Consider the following 19,526-nt stretch of genomic DNA (forward strand, 5'->3'; position numbering starts at 1 on the left):
GATCCCTCCCCCTCCTTTTTTTTTCTTTCGCCGGAAACGGAAGTGGCGATTTAAAAAAAAAAAAAAACCCCGAGGAAGCCGGCCTTTTAGTTGGGCCTGCCCTGGGCAGCCATCTTGGAGGGTCGCGGTGGCCGGAGCTGGGGCAGCCGCGTCTGAAGGGAGACAAGGCGCCCGCCGGGTTGTTGAAGCGGACTCCGGCGCCCAGCTTTTCCCCCTCCGCCCCGAGCAAAGAGGATCGAAGAGCGAGCGAGCGGTAAGGCCCCCTTTGTTATTGAGTGGGTTTCTTCCCCCCCCCACCCCACAACCCATGGTGCTGATGCGGCTGACTCCCATCGGGCGCAGCCTGGCAATGGAGGGCATCGTTTATTCCCCTTTGGCTCCCTCTCCTCCTCCTCCGGCGGGGGGGGGGAAAGGGGAAGGATGCGCGCGCAGGAGGTCGGTTTTAGAAAAGGGGCTGAATCCAGGAACAAGCAGGTCGTGTGGATGCAGCTTCCTGAGACTGGAAGCCGGACACGTGTAAACTCCAGACGGGTAGTTTTGGCCAAGGTCAACACACACACACACACACACAGCCCGGGTTGATTGCTTTGGGAACCGCAGCTTGGGCTTTCAAGGATGCTAATTGCCCCCCCTCCACACAACCCCGGATACATCCAAGTTTAGTTTAGTTTATTGTCATTGCAGGTGGTACAATGAAATTAAATGCCGTCTTCAGTGTATATATTATATTATATTTATTATATTATATTATATTATATTTTTATTATTATTATTACTTTGATTTGATTTAGGGCGGCTTACAAATGCGTTAAGCAATAGCCTTCATACTTTTGTATATTTTATACAAAGTCAGCTTATTGCCCCCACAAACTGGGTCCTCATTTTACCTACCTTATCTTATTTTATCTTATCTTATATTTATCTTATCTTATCTTATCTTATTATATTTATTATATTTATATTATATTATAATGTATTATAATATATTATATATTATATTATATTATATTATATTATAATTATTATAATTATTATTTTGATTTGATTTAGGGCCGCTTACAAATGCGTTAAGCAATAGCCTTCATACTTTTGTATATTTTATACAAAGTCAGTTTATTGCCCCCACAATCTGGGTCCTCATTTTACCTACATTCTATTCTATTCTATTCTATTCTATTCTATTCTATTCTATTCTATTCTATTCTATTATAAGATATTATAAGATATTATAAGATATTCTATTAAGATATTCTAAGATATAATATATAATATATTATAAGAGCCTTGGTGGCGCAGCAGACTAAAGTGCTGTTAAAGTAGCACTTAGCTGCCAGTTGCCTGCAATTAGTGCGAGTTCGAATCTCACCAGGCTCAAGGTTGACTCAGCCTTCCATCCTTCCGAGGTAGGTAAAATGAGGACCCGGATTGTGGGGGGCAATAAGCTGATTTTGTATAAAAAAAAGAACACCGCTTAGGGAGGGCCCGAAAGCCCTACTAAGCAGGTCTATACAAAAGTATGAAGGCTATTGCTTAACGCATTGTAAGCCGCCCTGAGTCTCCGGAGAAGGGCGGCATATAAATCGAACCAATAAATAAATAAATCCCGGATACATCTAAGTTTAGTTTAGTTTATTGTCATTGCATGTGGTATAATGAAATTAAATGCCGTCTTCAATGTATATATTATATATTATAATATAATATATACTTATAATATAATATATACACTGAAGACGGCATTTAATTTCGTTGTACCATGTGCAATGACAATAAAGTTAAATAAACTAAACTTAGATGTATCCGGGGTTGTGGGGGGGGGGGGAGGGGGGGAGTTAGCATCCTGAAAGCCCAAGCTGCGGTTCCCAAAGCAATCAGCTTGGCTATATATTATATATACAGTGTACCAAATTTATATTTGCTGATAAATAAAGGGAGACTAGTGTAGATCTATTTCAGCTCTCATCAGCTAGCCATTGGATTGGAGCTGAAAGGCAAAAGGGAAGTAGTTATGCTCCCTCTTTTCCATATTGGGGCAAACCAGGTGCTTCGACAGAAAAAAAAAACACTTTATTTATATACATACATACATACATACATACATATATGCATATATACATATATACATATATACATATATATCAAATTTATGTTTTGCTGATAAAGAAATTTGGTATGTCGGTTTGTCGAAATTTGGTTTGTCGTGAATGCGACTGAGGGCTCCTGGATTGGAGCGGAAAGGCGAAAGGGAGCAGAATGCCCCCTCCCACATGTTGAGGTAGACCAGGTGTCTTGATAGAAAAACACAATACACACACACACACACACACACACACACACACACAGAGAGAGAGAATTGAATTGAATTGAATTCTTTTTTATTGGCCAAGTGTGATTGGACACACAAGGAATTTGTCTTTGGTGCATACGCTCTCGGTATACATAAAAGATACGTTCCTCAAGAATCATAAGGTACAACACTTAATGATAGTCATAGGGAAACAGTCAATATAAATCGTAAGGATACCAGCAACAAGGTTACAGTCATGCAGTCATAAGTGGAAGGAGGTGGGTGATGAGAACGATGAGAAGATTAATAGTAATAGTAATGCAGCCTTAGTGAATAGTTTGTCAGTGTTGAGGGAATAATTTGTTGAGCAGAGTGATGGCGTTTGGGAAAAAACTGTCCTTGTGTCTAGTTATACTGGTGTGCAGTGCTCTATAGCGTCGTTTTGAGGGTAGGAGTTGAAACAATTTATGTCCAGGATGCGAGGGGTCTGTAGATATTTTCCCAGCCCTCTTTTTGACTCGTGCAGTAGACAGGTCCTCCTTTACATTCTATATAACTGAAACTGAAAACCCGATATTGCACTATATACCGTAGAATTCAGTATGGTTATTGCCCTGGGATATAGAAGCTTGAGATACAGGCTGATGAGAAACTCCCCTACCCATCATTCCCGGCAGCTAGGGCTTCTGAGAGTTGTGTTCTATCTAGGGTTAATTCACGAGCAGGTCTCTGGCTGTTATAAAGCTATTTGCTGTAACTGTGGGGTAGCAGGGATGGTGGTGGGGGGAGGCACTTAGCAAAAGGAGGCAGAAAGAAGCTGGTTTTAGCTTTTATAGTGGCTTAGCTTGGCTATTGTGGCTTGTTCGCTGAACTATCCCTTAAATTGATTTATTCGACTTCCCGACTCGCACAATATAACTTTTGACGGCTTACGGTTACGTGGAAGCCTTTAAAAAAAACCCCCAAATTATATTGATTGTTTCCTAGTATCATTCGTTTGCTTATTTATACCCTATGACTATCATTAAGTGTTGTACCTTATGATTCTTGACGAGTGTATCTTGTCTTTTTATGTACACTGACAGCATATGCACCCAAGACAAATTCCTTCACATTTGGTCAATAATTCTATTCTATTCTATTCTATTCTATTCTATTCTATTCTATTCTATTCTATTCTATTCTATTCTATTCTATTCTATTCTATTCTACTCTACTCTACTCTACTCTACTCTACTCTACTCTACTCTACTCTACTCTACTCTACTCTTCTAAAGAATTCAAAACAAAATGCAGCAAGCATCTGGAACCACAAGAACAGAATAGCAGAGGAACAACATAAAGGAGGAAAAAACCAAATGGCTGAGGCCACCTATTGTACAGTCCATTCACAAAAGCCTTTCATTCTGGAGAGAGAGGTTCACTCTGTCCAGGTGATCAGGGAAGAATGATGCTTTTTTGGGTCCTGGCAGGTGACATGGTTTCAACCCAAAGCTGGAGCTCCACAGGATGAACGGAGAGAGGTGGAGACGGGCGGTAACCTGGTCTTGTGCCATGAAAGGCTTTATTCACTTACTAATCTCAATCTTGGATTAAACTTGGAAATAGTTAGGGAGCCCTGTGGAGCTCACGGTGCGTAGGTGTTAATGTGAGTGCCTCAAGGTGCAGCTATAATTAGTTGCATTGCTGCATTCTGGATCCTCGATTTCGAGGGCCTTCCCACGCAACGCACATTGCGGTGGTTCAAATGACAAGTGACCAGGGGCATGAGCGATCAGAAAAGCAGGCCCTAGAAGACGGCTCAGCAACCCGTGGCTCTGGAGCCGCATGTGGCTCTTTCATCCCTCTGCTGCGGCTCCCTGTTGCTGGTCGGCTCCACAATTGATAGGGCTTTCGGTTAGGGCAGGTAGAGGAAAAAGGACGCCGCGCTAGGAGGAGACTCTATAGCGGGGGAACTGACTTCCAGTCGGCAGACGAAAAAGGACGCCGTGCTCGGAGGAGACTCTCTGGTGGGGGAACTGGACTTCCGGTCAGCTCCAGAATTGAACGGGGGCTTCCGGTTAGGACCCCTGCCCTAGGATCAGGCCACCACTGACAACACACGATAGACCAATGCAACGGCCCTCTAGGCACGGCTGCCCTGTGGTTTTTTCAGCAGAAGCCCCAAATTGAAGATCCCTCAATTGGCATCTCGATTCTTGATCGTGGGGATTCTGCCCCATCCAGAAAGAAAATAAGAGAACCCCCCACCCCCACCCCCAAAACGCAGCAAACTCAAAACCTGCAGGTTGTTTGGGTTGAGCCAAAGCTTACTTCTCACTATCCAGATCCCCACAGCTTTCAGCCACCGGGAAACGATCTTCGTTTGCTTAGGGTGTAACAGCATACCTGATTTTTTTCAGGCAACCTTGACTTGGTGTAAAGCTTCAACAGAGTCTAAGGCAGTTTCTGAAATGTGTGGATTATCCCAGTTAATAGCTTGCACATAAATTTTGTCTGGTGTATCCTTGTTTAACCTTTGGTAAACAAAGGAAATGCTTTTCTCCTTCATCTGGGTCACCATTCCAGCCTGGCTGCCACATAGGGCATGGCGTGGTCTTGTTTGTCCCCAACATCTGTCCTTTGAGCTTTTGTTCGCTGGAAGAGACCGGTTCTGTTTCTGGGAAAGCGATCAAAACTTAGAATTGAGGAGAAATTTCTTGACAGAACAATTAATCACGACGTGCCTCCAGAAGTTGTAGAGTTTTTTTTTAAAGACGAGATTGGACAACAATTTGTCTGAAATGGTATAGGGTCTCCTGCTTGAGTCGGAGGTTGGACTAGAAGACCTTCAAGGTCCCTTCCATCTCTGGTATTCTGTGAGAAGACTGTTATGACTTCCTTGTTTAGAGCAGATGAGAAGCAGGGAGGAAGATAACTTCTTCTATTGGGTGCCTCAGATTAACTAGGCCTAGCCAACAGGATGGGGTAATCCCACATTATTTCCTTGCAAAATACAATGTAGGCCCTCTTCTAAGGAATTCTCCCATTTCTCACAAGGAAAACGATCTTGTGGAATTAAGCCAGGGGTCAGCAACCTGCGGCTCTGGAGCCGCATGTGGCTCTTGCACCCCTCTGCTGCGGCTCCCTGTCACTCAAAATATGCGTCACAACCGCCAACGTGCGACACCCGCCGGCACGCGATTTATTGAGCTTTTCAACCCGGTAGGCCAACCATAGATAAATCCAAGAAAAGAAAAAAGTTTCAGAAGAAAACAAAACGTTTAATATAACTATGTAGGCTAGTTTTGTGGCCGTGCAAGAAATAGTCAGGGACGGGAAGGGTTTTGTGGCTCCCGGTGTTTTCTTTTCTGTGGGAAACAGGTCCAAACACTTGCAATACATTGCAAGTGTTTTAGATTGCAGACCCTTGAATTAAGCCAAGGAATTCTATGTAACAAGGAAGCCTTTTTCTTTTGAGGAAAGCTTCCCCACCACTAATATTCCAAAAATCTTGTTATTGGGAATTAAACTGGTAGGCTTTTTGTGCCATGGAAGAGAATTAATACATTTTTTTTTAAATTTAGGGTGTGCTTGTATCTAAGCACAATAAGAGTGTTTCTTTTTTCCCCCCACAATAGTCCTTTGGGATTGTTTTGATTTGTGCCTCTGCTTCCTAGAGTCTAGCCCCACTCCCTGGCGACCTCCTCCCGATTCAGTATTTGTATTTATGATTCAGCTATACCCGAGCAAGGAACTGGTGAGATGAACTGGATTTATGTTGCCTTCCGTCATCCTTAGTCAACAAGGTTATGACGTTTCCTCGCCTGGTAATTCTGGAAGGTACCTGGATGAGATAGGCAGGCTGTGGTATTTGGGTGCTATCTTGTTTCCCCGAAAATAGGACCCAACTGGAAAATAAGCCCTAGCATGATTTTTCTGGATACTCGTAAATATAAGATCTACCTCCAAAATAAGCCCCAGTTAAGATCATCAGCCAGATGGATGCATTTAGTACCGTATTTTCCCCCAAAATAAGACCTAACCAGAAAATAAGCCCTAATGCGTCTTTTGGAGCAAAAATTAATATAAGACCCGGTCTTATTTTGGGGGAGGGTACTTTTTGAGGAGAGGGGTACTTTTTGAGGGCGGGGTACTTTTTGAGGAGAGGAGTTGATCAAGGCAAAAGTGGGAGATGAAGAAATTTGGGGCAAGTTGAAATGATATTTGGATCCAGTTTGCAAGCCACAGAACAAGTGATGGAGAGGGAAATCGTGTTAAGGGATGTGGGTTTAAACAGGAAGGGGATTGGAGATTTTATCCAAATGAGGATGGTGGGATGCTCTCATGTTGCCTTTAGGGGGCTCCTGGATAAGGGGAGGAAATTATTTTTATGGCTATTACCCTGGTTAGAAGGAAATGATTTTATTTATTTATTTATTTTGGCCCAAGAATCTTTATTTATTCACTCATTCATTACATTTATATAGCAGCCCATTTACTAACCAACTCTGGACAGTTGGTTTTATATTATGAAGCATCCGTACTTTGAACGGATGCTTCATAATATAAATCTTTTAAGAATCTCACTATTAATATAATTGTTAACCGGATTATTATTATTCTTTTTTTAAAAAAAAATGGCAAAGATCTTTCTTTGATTTAGCATTTATTTTTATTTTTTTGCTTTTCTGCTTTAAAACCATCTGCAATCTTATGAGATGAGTAAGTCAGCTCTTGTGAAATTTTGACTGTCTTTTTTTTAAAAAAATAATTTTTATTAAACAGTTTTTAAAAAAACAACACATATACATAAAAAAACCCATATCAAAACAACAATGTCATTCTGAGGCCGTGGGAAATGCTAAAATCCTACGTAATTTGGTGGTTTCATAGGATTTCTGGTCTACGTTTACTATATTTAATAACATTTTAAATAAAATGTAGTAATTGATGTATTTATGGCTTTTTATCATTATTTTTTATTATACAATTTTCTTGGGTTGTATATAAAATTTCTATATTCCCAATAACAGTGTCCCGTCTGGGTGCAATCTCTTTTTAAGTACAGATAGTAAATCTTATACACGCAATAATTATGACTATTGTTCTCAGATCCTATTCGCCCTCGTCTTCGCTTATCCGTGTTTTTAAAAAAAAATTGCGTTACTTAGTTAAACCCTCTGTTCGGTCTTCTCTATAATCAATTGATAATATCAAAGAAGGAAATGATTCTTTAATGACTGTTATCCGATTAGAAGGAAATGATTCTTACGACCAATTAAGTCAGCACTGTCAAACTCTCACATGAGGCTGTTTTTAAGAGCTTCCCAACAGTTATTCCAACAGAACGTTTAGAACGGGGAATTTCCCTTTGCATTATTTAAATCCTAAAATTGCTTGGATTAGACTTTGGACTCTTTAATTCTGCAGGTTTTTACCGGAACATGTGAATCCTGTTCCCCATCTCTCTGGAAAGGTTAAAAGAAATGGACTTGATTTGGCTTAGAGACGATCTCACTGCTGGCTCATTTGCCAACAAAAGGCAACTGCATTGCAGTTCTAGATTGCTTCTGGTGGCTGCCTAACATAAAACTTTCAGTGTTGGAGCATTCACAACTTCTGGTGGCAAGTTGTTCCACGGGTTCATTGTTCTCACTGTCAGGAAATTTCTCCTTAGTTCTAAGTTGCTTCTCTCCTTGATGAGTTTCCACCCATTGCTTCTCGTCCTGCCTTCAGGTGCTTTGGAGAATAGCTTGACTCCCTCTTCTTTGGGGCAGCCCCTGAGATATTGGAACATTGCTATCATGTCTCCCCTAGTCCTTCTTTCCATTAAACTAGACATACCCAGTTCCTGCAACCGTTCTTCATATGTTTTAGCCTCCAGTCCCCTAATCGTCTTGGTTGCTCTTCTCTGCACTCTTTCTAGAGCAGTGATGGCTAACCTTTTTGCCATCGTGTGCCAAAAGTGGGGGGAGGGGGTTCGCTCGCGTGTGTGGCCACACCCATAATTCTATGCGCCCCGCCCCCAACGCATGCGTGTGCCACACACACACACACACACACACTCCCCCCACTTTTGGCATGCGATGGCAAGGTAGGCCTGTTTTTTGCTCTCCTAAGGCTCCAGAGCCTTTCTAGGAGACTGGGGAGGGCAAAAATGGTCTTCCCCACTCCTCCGGAGGCCGGAAACAGCCTTTTTCCTGACTTCTGGTGGGGCCCAAAAGGCCCGAAAATTTTATTTATTTTTTATTGATTTTGATTTTGATTTATATGCCGCCCTTCTCCGGAGACTCAGGGCGGCTTACAATGCGTTAAGCAATAGCCTTCATACTATTGTATATTTTATACAAAGTCATCTTATTGCCCCCACAAACCGGGTCCTCATTTAACCTATCTTAGAAAGGACGGAAGGCTGAGTCAACCTTGAACCTGGTGAGAATTGAACTTGCAGTAATTGCAGGCAGCTGGAAGCTAAATACTACCTTTAACAGTAGCATTAGTCTGCTGCGCCACTCAGGCTCATGCTGCACGCCGGAGCTGAGCTCGTGTGCCCACCGATATGGCTCCGCGTGCCACCTGTGGCACGTATGCCATTGGTTCGCCATCACGGTTCTAGAGTCTCCACATCTTTTTGACATCGTGGCAACCAAAATTGGATGCAGTATTCCAAGCAATTATAACTTTTTATTTTTCCCCCGCTAACCACTTCGAGGCTTCTCTTTCAGCTTGTGGAGAGCTTAAATTCCTTCGGCTCGGTTCCTTATGCGTTTTCCCCTCTCTGCCTTCAGATGAGCAACTCCAGCCACAAGCGCGCCCCCACCACGGCCACCCAGCGACTCAAACAGGACTACCTGCGCATCAAAAAAGATCCAGTGCCTTATATTTGTGCTGAGCCTTTGCCATCCAATATCCTTGAGTGGTAAGAATGGGAGGAGGCGAGCGGGGGGGGGCGGGTGCTGACCCCGAAAGGCGTCAAGAGATTGAACCTCCTTAAAACACGAATAAAGAATAAATAAATAAAGAATAAAGGGATGCGGTGGCTCAGTGGCTAGGATGCTGAACTTGTTGATCGGAAGGTCAGCAGTTCGAGTGCCGCAGAACGGGGTGAGCTCCCGTGACTTGTCCCAGCTTCTGCCAACCTAGCAGTTCGAAAGCCCGTAAAAAATGCAAGTAGAAAAAATAGGTGGGAAGGGAACAGCATTCCGTGTGCCTTTGGCGTTGAGTCATGCCAGTCACATGACCACGGAGACGTCTTCGGACAGCGCTGGCTCTTCGGCTTTGAAACGGAGATGAGCACCGCCCCCCTAGAGTCGGGAACGACTAGCACATATATGCAAGGGGAACCTTTACCTATAACACAATCTTATTAGCGGGCCCTGGGCACAACAGAGCAGATTTCCATCCGGGAATCTTTTGAAAGGGCAGGACACCCTCGTTCCTCACTTCTGATTCGAAATGTGACTTGTGTAATTGTACTTATTGTTTTGTTTCTTGCAGGCATTATGTTGTACGAGGACCTGAAATGACACCCTATGAAGGTAAATCGTAGCTTGGCATCAGAGTAAACTCACCCTAAAGACCAGCCTCCCTCATGGAGAAGTTGGGAACGTGTTGTTTTAGTCTTGCTTGAGAACAGAATTCCAGGGGTTTTTTTTCCTCCCTGTGCTCTTTGTTTTAATATTTTTATAATCACGTACATGTATATATTATAGAATCCTACGTAGTTGGTCAAGAAGCATCAACTTCCAAAATTTATTGCCAGGAATGTTTGTAGTTGCCAGGTGAGATTCAGGTGCTTCAGAGCCTCAGTGGCGCAGTGGTTAGAGTGCAGTACTGCATCTGCTGGCTGCCTGCAATTTGGCAGTTCGAACCTCACCAGGCTCAAGGTTGACTTAGCCTTCCATCCTTCTGAGGTGGGTAAAATGAGGACCCAGATTGTTGGGGTCCATAGGCTGACTCTGTAAGTGAGTAAAATGAATCCTCCCTCCCCTCCCTCCCTCCCAGTGGTTAGAATGCAATATTGCAGGCTAACTCTGTCCACTGCCAGCAGTTCGATCCTGACCGACTGGCTCAAGGTTGACTCAGCCTTCCATCCTTCCGAGGTGGGTAAAATGAGGACCCAGATTGTTGGGGTCCATAGGCTGACTCTGTAAGTGGGTAAAATGAATCCTTCCTCCCTCCCTCCCTCCCTCCCTCGTCAGTGGTTAGAAACTTAGAATGCAGTATTGCAGGCTAACTGCCCACTGCCAGCAGTTCGATCCTGACCGACTGGCTCAAGGTTGACTCAGCCTCCCGTCCTTCCGAGGTGGGTAAAATGAGGACCCTGATTGTTGGAGGCAATAGGCTGACTCTGTAAAACCGCTTAGAGAGGGCTGTGAAGCCCTGTGAAGCGGTATATAAATCTAAGTGCTATTGCTATTCTTGAGAAAGAGTGAAGGGCTTGTATCTAGAAGCGCTAGCATCGTAGGAGGATAAAGGAGATGGCCAGAGTAACTCATCAGGCAGGACCTGTTTTTAATCTCTCATCTGCCTATTTCAGAGAACTTTCTCCTTTTCGTCGAGTCGCTTGTAACCAAAAGGGGCCCCATGGTTAAATCCAGAAGTTTTCTTCTCAAACTCTGTGCATCAAACTCCTTTGCATAACATGCTTTGCTGTGAAATTTAAAAACGGTTCTCTTTTCCCACTATTCCTCTTTCAGGTGGCTACTACCATGGGAAGTTAATTTTCCCCAGAGAATTTCCTTTCAAACCTCCTAGTATTTATATGATCACACCAAATGGAAGATTTAAATGCAATACAAGGTAAGATCATTTGCTTAATGATTTCCTGGTTTGTTTGTTTTTTCTCAGCCCGTGATTTGAAAGCATCTCTTTCACCTCTTGCACTTATTAATATTGAGAAATATTTCACTAGGGACGACTTGACCTTGTGGTACCACGTTTGGAAGTAAATCCGCATCTTCACTTCGAAAGAAAGTGAAGAAGCAAATATGCGATTATTAATGTTATGATGATGATGATGATGATGATGATGATGATGATTATTATTATTATTATTATTATTATTATTATTATTACCATTCCTTAAAAATCACTGTACTCAGACAGCACACTGTTTATATAGACATTGAATTTTTATGGTATATATATATATATGTGTGTGCATATTCTTTCTAGCCAGGTTTTACCTACGTAAACTATGATGTTATACAGCCCTGGTTCTGTGAAATCTCATTCACACGTTTCTGGGCTTTTTGTTTCTTGCTGTTTCTTGCTGACAGACAGCAGACTCTGTGCTGCCCTTTGGGTAGGTACAACGTAAACATTGTACCTTTACAGGGAGGATACCTGAGAAAAGGGTGTGGCTCACTGACGAAGCCTTATAAGGCAGAAATAGCTATCTGAGTCTCCCAAAGGGCAGCACAGAGTCTGCTGTCTGTCAGCAAGAAACAAAAAGCCCAGAAACGTGTGAATGAGATTTCACAGAACCAGGGCTGTATAACATCATAGCTTACGTAGGTAAAACCTGGCTAGAAAGAATATGCACATAAAAGCTTACGAAAAAGAAAGAAAAAGATCTATCTATCTATCTGTCTGTCTGTCTGTCTGTCTATCTATCTATAATTTATATTTCTCTGATAAAGAAATAAAGGGAGACTAGTATAGATCTATTTCAAGCTATTTAGCTCTCATCAGCTAGCCAGACCCTTACTCGGATTCGAATTGGGGCTGCCTGCATGTTAGGCAGTTGTATTAACCTCTGAGCCACAAGTTCTCCTCCCTTCATATCATATTATATAATATATAAATATATAAAGGAATCTTGTCCTGGTGAACATTTTCTGTATTTCTGCTGTGATGGAGTTCCGATGTTTCTGCTTTTTTCCCCCCCTGTAGATTGTGTCTTTCCATTACTGATTTCCACCCCGACACGTGGAACCCAGCTTGGTCCGTCTCCACAATCTTGACAGGCCTTCTTAGTTTTATGGTTGAAAAAGGGCCCACTCTGGGCAGTATAGAAACAACAGAATTTACGGTGAGTGAGCCTTCGTTACCGACTGCCATTTGTTCGCTTGCTGATTAAAATATTGGCCACAAAGGAATCTAGAGACAGATGTGGGGACTCTTGATTTCTTTTCCATTCAGATGATAGTTCCAAGACTGACTTTTTTCCCCCCCTCTTCTCTTCTTGCTCCCTCAGAAGAGGCAGCTGGCTTCGCAGAGTTTAGAATTTAACGTAAAAGACAAAGTTTTTTGTGAATTGTTTCCCGACATGGTGGAGGTGAGTGAGTGACAAGCTAGTCTTTTCCTTGGGTGATATTTCCAGGTTTTTATTATTATTATTATTATACTCGGTCGGGTTTTTTTAATTGGAGACGTCCACAATCCAGGGCAACATTTGCTTCACTTAGAAATCCACCCATCCTTGTGAAAAGAGTCTTAAAGGCTCTTGATTGTGTCACCACCTGAGCCCATTCCAGCCTCATCTTAGTGTCTGCGGCTTGCTTGTGAGCAATAATCTCATTAGATCAGAGGTGTCAAATTCAATTTCATTGAGGGCCACATCAGGGTTGTGTTTGACCTTGGTGTTGTGGCCCGCCAGCGGCCAGCACAGCTGGCAGCAGATTCGGACAGTGGGGTTGTTGGGGAGGAACATGGGCCAGTCCTGGAGTCTCGGGGAGGCTCGGATGAGGGCCCTGAGTTTAAGTCAGAGAGGGGGCCAAGGTAGTTCTTTGCTGCCTCCAGAGTCTCCAGAGTCTGATATCAGTGTGGCAGAAGAACAGCGTGAGCCTGTTCCCAGTGTGCGAATGCGCAGAGCTGCCAGAAGACAGGAACAATTTAAGAAAACGGTCGACTTGGGAGTAAGGCTTGGAGATGATTGTCCCCTCCCATAAGACATAAAAGAGAAGCGAACGGGACGTGAGCTTTTGCAGGAAGCAATTAGTTCATCTGTTCGGTAAAAGCTCTGGAAAAGTTCTGTTTGACTCTGTGCTAAGTTTGGCCTTGCCCTGTGTGTGGCAATTAGTTCTCTGGCAGCATTCCAAGGGAGATAAGGTGGGTGTTTGTAAACATTCCCCTGCAAGACTGTTTGAGAAGCCTTTCGAACTGGGAATGAAAATAATTCACAGCCATTTGAATTAAAGAGGTTTGCCGGGACTGTTTGTGCTGTTTACTTTCTAAGGAAGCCGTGGCGTAGAGGCATGGACAGGATGGGCATGGGCAGCTCAAAGTCACTTGTTGAGGCTCTTTTCCCTGGCAGAGGGCTGCAGGAGGCAGTCGCGGCCAAAAACGGAGCCTGGGAGGGCCACGCATGGTCCTACCGTGCTCCATTTTTGCTGGCAGATGTACTGCGGGCCAGTCCTTCTCTGTTTCCAGAACAGCCCTGCAGGCCAGATCTAAGCACGGCTCTTCAATTTGACACCCCTGCATTAGAGGATGTCCATGGACATCTGAAAACCAGACCAGAAAGTTTCTGCTCTGCGGGCTTTTAACCATAAGCATTATTCTGACAATCTGGGTTTTCAGACTATAGCGGGAGGCTCATTGGATCCTTCCATCTGCACAAAAAAGATCGAGGGGGAAAAAATCTAGGATTGTGCGGTTTTTTTTGCCAGAAACAAATAAGAGCCTGCCATCTGAAAGCTCTGAAAAGGTTTTAGTTCAAAGCCAGAACTACCGTATTTTTTGGACTATAAGACGCACCTAAATTTAGAAGAAATCAACAACAACAACAAAAGTTTTTGGCCTCCGCACATCCCATTTTTGGGGCTTTTCCAGGCCCATTTTCCAGCCTTTTTTCTGCCCTTTTTCAAGGCTTTTTCCGGCCTGTTTTGGAGGCTTTTTTGGCCTGTTTTGGAGGCTTTTTTCAGGCCATTTTACCCTTTAAAAATGACCAAAAAAGCCTTGAAAATAGGCTGAAAAAAAGCCTCCAAAACGGGCTGAAAAAATCCCTGAAAATGGGCTGATAAAAGGCCCGAAAATGGGGCATACGGAGGCAAAAATCCGGTCGGTGAGTGGGTGGAGTTTCAGCAATATTTGGTCTATAAGACACAGACATTTTCACCCCCTTTTGGGAGACAAAAAAAGTGTGTCTTATAGTCTGAAAAATACGGTAAGTTCCATCTTTTAACTGAACTTTGTTTTGCTTAGCTGAGAGAATTTCCAACCTGGCGCATTTAATCTTTGATCTCTTCCTGCTAATCTATCTCTCCTTGCCCTTCTCTGCTGTCCAGGAAATCAAGCAGAAACAGAAGGCCCGAGACGATCTCCACAGCCGGCCAACGACTCTCCCGCTTCCGGATGTCATCCCTGACGGAGAAGCTCATCACGGTCAGAACGGCCTGCCAATCCTTAACGGGCACCCGCCTTTGGCTGCGGCTAACAATCCCCTTGGCCTCCAGCAAGCTAACCGCCACCATGGACTCCTGGGTGGAGCTTTGGCGAACTTGTTCGTTATCGTGGGCTTCGCGGCCTTCGCCTACACAGTGAAGTACGTCTTGAGGAGCATCGCGCAGGAGTGAGAGATGCTCTGGAGTTTCTCCTCCTCCTCCTCCTCCTTCCAAGTCTGGATTCTGAGACCAAAATAACAGTAGTGGCAGGAAGGAAACGAAAACGAAACATTTGGGACTCTGTGGGGTCTCGTACTCCCGACTGTGGGCTAACTGCTGTGATGTGTACAGGGTTTTTTTTTTTTTTGTTTTTTTGTTTTAATTACTGGTTTTGGCCCATGGAATTATTTTCTTCGGCGGGGAGGGGAAACCCTGCTTGGGATTGAAAAGGATGGGATGGGAATGGAGCAAGGAAGAGGACAAACACACTGTCTCCCAAGAAAAGAAGAAGGAAAAAAAAAACAGCCTTTGAAACTGTAGGATCTAAATTTACCGGCCTACAAAATCCCCTTGTTTCTTTTTCTTTCTTTCTTTTTTCTTTTTTTTTCAGTGCACTCTGAATTCGTTCTAACAACCTTTGAGCATTTGGAGAACGCGGGCTGGAAGCATCCACTTTTAAGGCAACGTGGGGTTTTTGGGCGGTAGAGAAGACAAGGTTGGGAGAGCATAGGCAGCCCTTGCCTGTTTTAATACGGGTGGGTAGCTGAGAAGGGGAGGCGGTGTAGAGGAATAAGGGGAGCGCTCGTTGCTTCCTTAAGATCCCTTCGATCGCCTCGCTTGACGTGTTGGTGTCTGCTGCTGAACAGGTATCCCAAACCGAGCAGACGTTTGCGTGAACACTAGATCCTCGAGGAAGCATTTCGCATAATAAGTTGGCGATGGCGGGAGAGTGAACGTAAAATTTTTTTTTTTACAAGTGGAGCGTGGAGCTGAAGGCGAGCGTAAAGCATTTTGCTTTTGGAATCGACGTTGAGCCGTCCCCACAAAGGTTAGAGGAGTTTTGGTGCTAACGGAGACAGCCTGTGGTTTTTGCAAAAAAGGATGCCGTTTTCCCGCTCTCCCAGACCATTGGGTCAGCGGTTACTTTTCGGAGTAACGTGGTGTGTGTTTTTTTTTTTTAAAAGCAGGCACGTCCTTTGCCCAAACCTCATCACAAAAGTAACAGTTTTTCTTTTTTTTTTTTTAAAAAAAAGAAAAATCTGGCCCAATAAAAACTTGCCCAATTGCTCTTTAAAGAGAGAGAGAGAGAAAGAGAGAGACATGACAATGAATCGCCAGGCTCTCCTTGGTCTTTTGATGAGCATTTAAAAAAAAAAAAAGTTTAAAAGTTTGGTGTTCTGTGTTTCTTTTCTTTTTTTTTCTTTTTCTTTTCCAAAAAGACCCCGTTTGATGACTTTTGGGGTTGCAATCATGTCGCGTTTTGTAGTTCATCTCCAGGTTTTTTGCTGCTATAAAGAGAAGGGGAATGAAAAGAGTTGAGCCCAGATGGGTGGGCGTGGGAAGGAATTTTTCAATCAACCCCTCCTGGGTTTGACACTTCCCCCACCCCACCCCCAAAAGCTTTGGGCTGTTGTCTGCATTAGTCCTAGGCAGTGGTGGGTTTCACTTAAACTTTGCTACCGGTTCGCCCACGCATGCGCAGAGCGTATTTGATGACATCCAGGCGGGTGGGGGGAGCCTCCCCCCCGCCGTTACTACCGGTTCACCCCGGTTCAACCCATCGCTGGTCCTAGGCTTTCTCTTGCTCCAGTTGAAGGTATCCCTTCTAAAGCTGGAGTCACTCAAAAGCTACGATTTTATATGCTTTACACGGGAGAAGTTAAACGGATAATATTTTTTTTTGGGGGGGGGACCCTATTTATTCTCAACCAGAACAACTGGACCTTTAACATTCCCCATTCTGGGACAGGGGAAGGATCCCCACAGTTAACGCTTCTGGAATTGGTAGGATGGTCCTGTCCATCCAGCTTAACACCGGTGTGAAGAAAACGAGAAAAGCTTAAGTCCAACCCATTTAGTGTGGTTATATCAGCTTCCCCTCTCCAAGGTCGAAAAAGCCCTGTACCGCTAAATACGTCTTTTTTTTTTTTTTTTAAGCTTTCCCTTTGTTCCAAGGTATTTTAAAGATGAAGATTTCTGGCTTTTCGTTCAGTTTTGAGTTATTGGTTTTATTCCAATTTTTGTGTAGCTTCCCCCCCTCCCCTCTGGAACCCGTACACGAAACAAAATTGGAAAAGTTTGACTTTACGGAAATGCTATTGGAGTATTGACTGGGGAAAGGCAATCGGGAAAGATGAATTAAATCCATAAGCTGTTTAACTTAGAGACGTGACTTAGAGTGAATTATCTGCTTTTGACCAATTTCTAAGCCAGTAGGTGCGGTTCAGTTGTTAATTATCCCAGTAGCTCTATCCGTGAAAAACAGATGTTTGTTAAAATAAAATCTTTATTGTCCGCGTATGAATGGGAGAGACAGCGAGGGATGACTACGATTGAACAATAATTTTTAAGAAAGCCTTCTCAACATGCCAGGCGCTATTGTGGGATTACATCTCCCGTCATCCCTGGGCCACAGGGATCGAGGACAAACTGGAGAAGGGTACTCAGTTGGTTGGGGAGACTTGATTTAAAATATGTATTTCCGTTTTTTAGAAATACTTCAGGGATTGTGTGATGGTCTCCCATCTCTCTGGCTGTTGATGAAACTGTGATTATTATTATTTTTCTTCTTCTTCTAAAGCTTGGCCTTCTGTCCATGTTTTTGCACCCATGGCTGTCACATGATCTTAAATGTACATATTCATACCAAGGCATTTCTTTCTACTTGAAAAAAAAAAAAAGCAGCGTAGGTTGCGTTCTTTAGGTACCTGAAAGGGGTCGGCAAAGAGGCCAGTTCAGTGCACATGACTGAAGCTAAGCTTGGGTTTGTTTAAACCATAGTTTGTTGAATAAATCACTGTCTGAGTTCACGCTTGTGCTGGATTGCGTGGGGCGGCTCCTTAAGCTGCATTGATGGGAGTTCTCACAATCGATGGGTCTTGACTTCCATATGAAGGTGCTAAGCTTAAATTGGTTCAACGAACAACTTGGCCTGCTGGCCAAAATGGAGTTTTTAAGAGGTATGTTTTCCGTAGCATCTTCAAAAGGGCAGAATTTTTTTTTATGTGTTGTGTGTGTGTGAAGGGGAAGCGAATGTTGTATGGGTTCTAAGCCAGGTGAGAAATCTTAATTTTTTTTTAAAACCCAACAATATTTGGTTGGTCAATTGCAAAAGAATCCTCTAGTGCAGGTGATGTCCAACCTTGGCAACTTTTTAAGACCTGCCTGACTTCAACTCCCAGAATTCCCCAGCAGTCCTTGGCGTGAGGATTTCTGGGAGTTGGCAGTCCGCAGGTCTTAAAATTTAAGAGCCTTGATAGTACAGTGGTCTATGCACTCTGTTATTAACACAGCTGCCTGCAATTTACTGCTGGTTCGAATCTCTCCAAGGCTCAAGGTTGACTCAGCCTTCCATCCTTTCTAAGGTAGGTAAATTGAGGACCCAGTTTGTGGGGGGAATAAGCTGACTTTGTATAAATATACAAAAGTATGAAGGCTAAAGGCTATTGCTTAACGCATTGTAAGCCGCCCTGAGTCTCCGGAGAAAGAAGGAAGGAAAGAAAGAAAGAAAGAGAAGCTGACTTTGTATAAAATATACAAAAAGTATGAAGGCTATTGTTTAATGCATTGTAAGCCGCCCTGAGTCTCCGGAGAAGGGCGGCATATAAATCAAATTTTAAAAAAAATTAAAAAAAAATCGGACATACCTTGCTCTAAATTGGACATACCTGCTCTAGAGTCTTAGAATCTCGGCCAGCAGTCAAGAGAACCATTTGGGCCTATTGGAGGTGGAGTAAATATTTATTTAGGCAACAGTTATAGAGATTGTAAAGGGGGAAATTGTGACCAAACAGAACTTCTACTATTTGCAAGACGTTGCAAGCAAACTAATGGGATTCGTTTAGGTGGAATGGGTATTATTTAGCAGGGGCATGATAAATGTAGATGGAAAGTTTATGTCCAGAAGCTTCCAAGTATTGGATTCTGGGGACAAGTAATAGCAGAGTTCCTCTACTTTAAGGCAGGTTCGAATATCTGAAGCCAAGCATGCTTGAAGCAGCTCAGTGCTTGTGCGGGAAGAACCTTTTAGACTCCTAGAAGTATAATGGACCACACTGAGAAGTTGACACAGATGCCAGGAGAAAGCAGGGGACAATTCACATTCTATTTCTGCCAAGAAGTTACACTGGGTGAATAAAGTACCTTTTTCATGAAGGACCTCTACCTGAGAAGGTCCTTTGAAATGGAGCTGCTTTGGACCACGTACTCATTGATACAACAACAGATGCCTCTGCTTTCGATTTTTTTTGTTTTTAATAGGCTTAGATTCTTAGGCCTGATTGCAACTTGATTGAGATAAGAGGGGGGAAAAAGATGAACAAATGACCCTGAGATATAGAGAAGCCAGTGGCTTCTTTCCCTATTTGTGTTACCTTCACCTGGCTAATACACATTAAAAGGTAAAGGTTCCCCTCGTGCATATGTGCTAGTCGTTCCCGACTCTAGGGGGCGGTGCTCATCTCCGTTTCAAAGCCGAAGAGCCAGCGCTGTCCGAAGACGTCTCCGTGGTCATGTGGCCGGCATGACTCGATGTCAAAGGCGCACAGAACACTTCGCACTAAAGGTGGTCCCTATTTTTCTACTTGCATTTTTTTGACGTGCTTTCGAACTGCTAGGTAGGCAGAAGCTGGGACAAGGAACGGAGCTCACCCCGTTACGCGGCACTAGGGATTCGAACCGCTGAACTGCCGACCTTTCGATTGACAAGC

The 19,526-nt window shown here is 43.5% G+C and overlaps 1 protein-coding gene across 1 annotated transcript; it reads left to right on the top strand.

The window, feature by feature from the left end:
- The first annotated feature begins 99 nt into the window (after window positions 1–99).
- Window positions 100–17,627, top strand: UBE2J2 (ubiquitin conjugating enzyme E2 J2). Its single transcript, XM_070956137.1, has 7 exons — window positions 100–253; window positions 9,058–9,188; window positions 9,767–9,807; window positions 10,969–11,071; window positions 12,167–12,305; window positions 12,471–12,551; window positions 14,503–17,627. The coding sequence occupies exons 2-7, from the start codon at window positions 9,058–9,060 to the stop codon at window positions 14,788–14,790; spliced, it is 783 nt and encodes a 260-aa protein (XP_070812238.1). The 5' UTR covers window positions 100–253; the 3' UTR covers window positions 14,791–17,627.
- Window positions 17,628–19,526: the final 1,899 nt, after the last annotated feature.

Source organism: Pituophis catenifer, unplaced genomic scaffold (genome assembly GCF_029215685.1).
Source record: "Pituophis catenifer annectens isolate HBS135680 unplaced genomic scaffold, rPitCat1.0.hap2 SCAF_18, whole genome shotgun sequence".
NCBI classification, from domain to species: Eukaryota; Metazoa; Chordata; class Lepidosauria; order Squamata; family Colubridae; genus Pituophis; species Pituophis catenifer.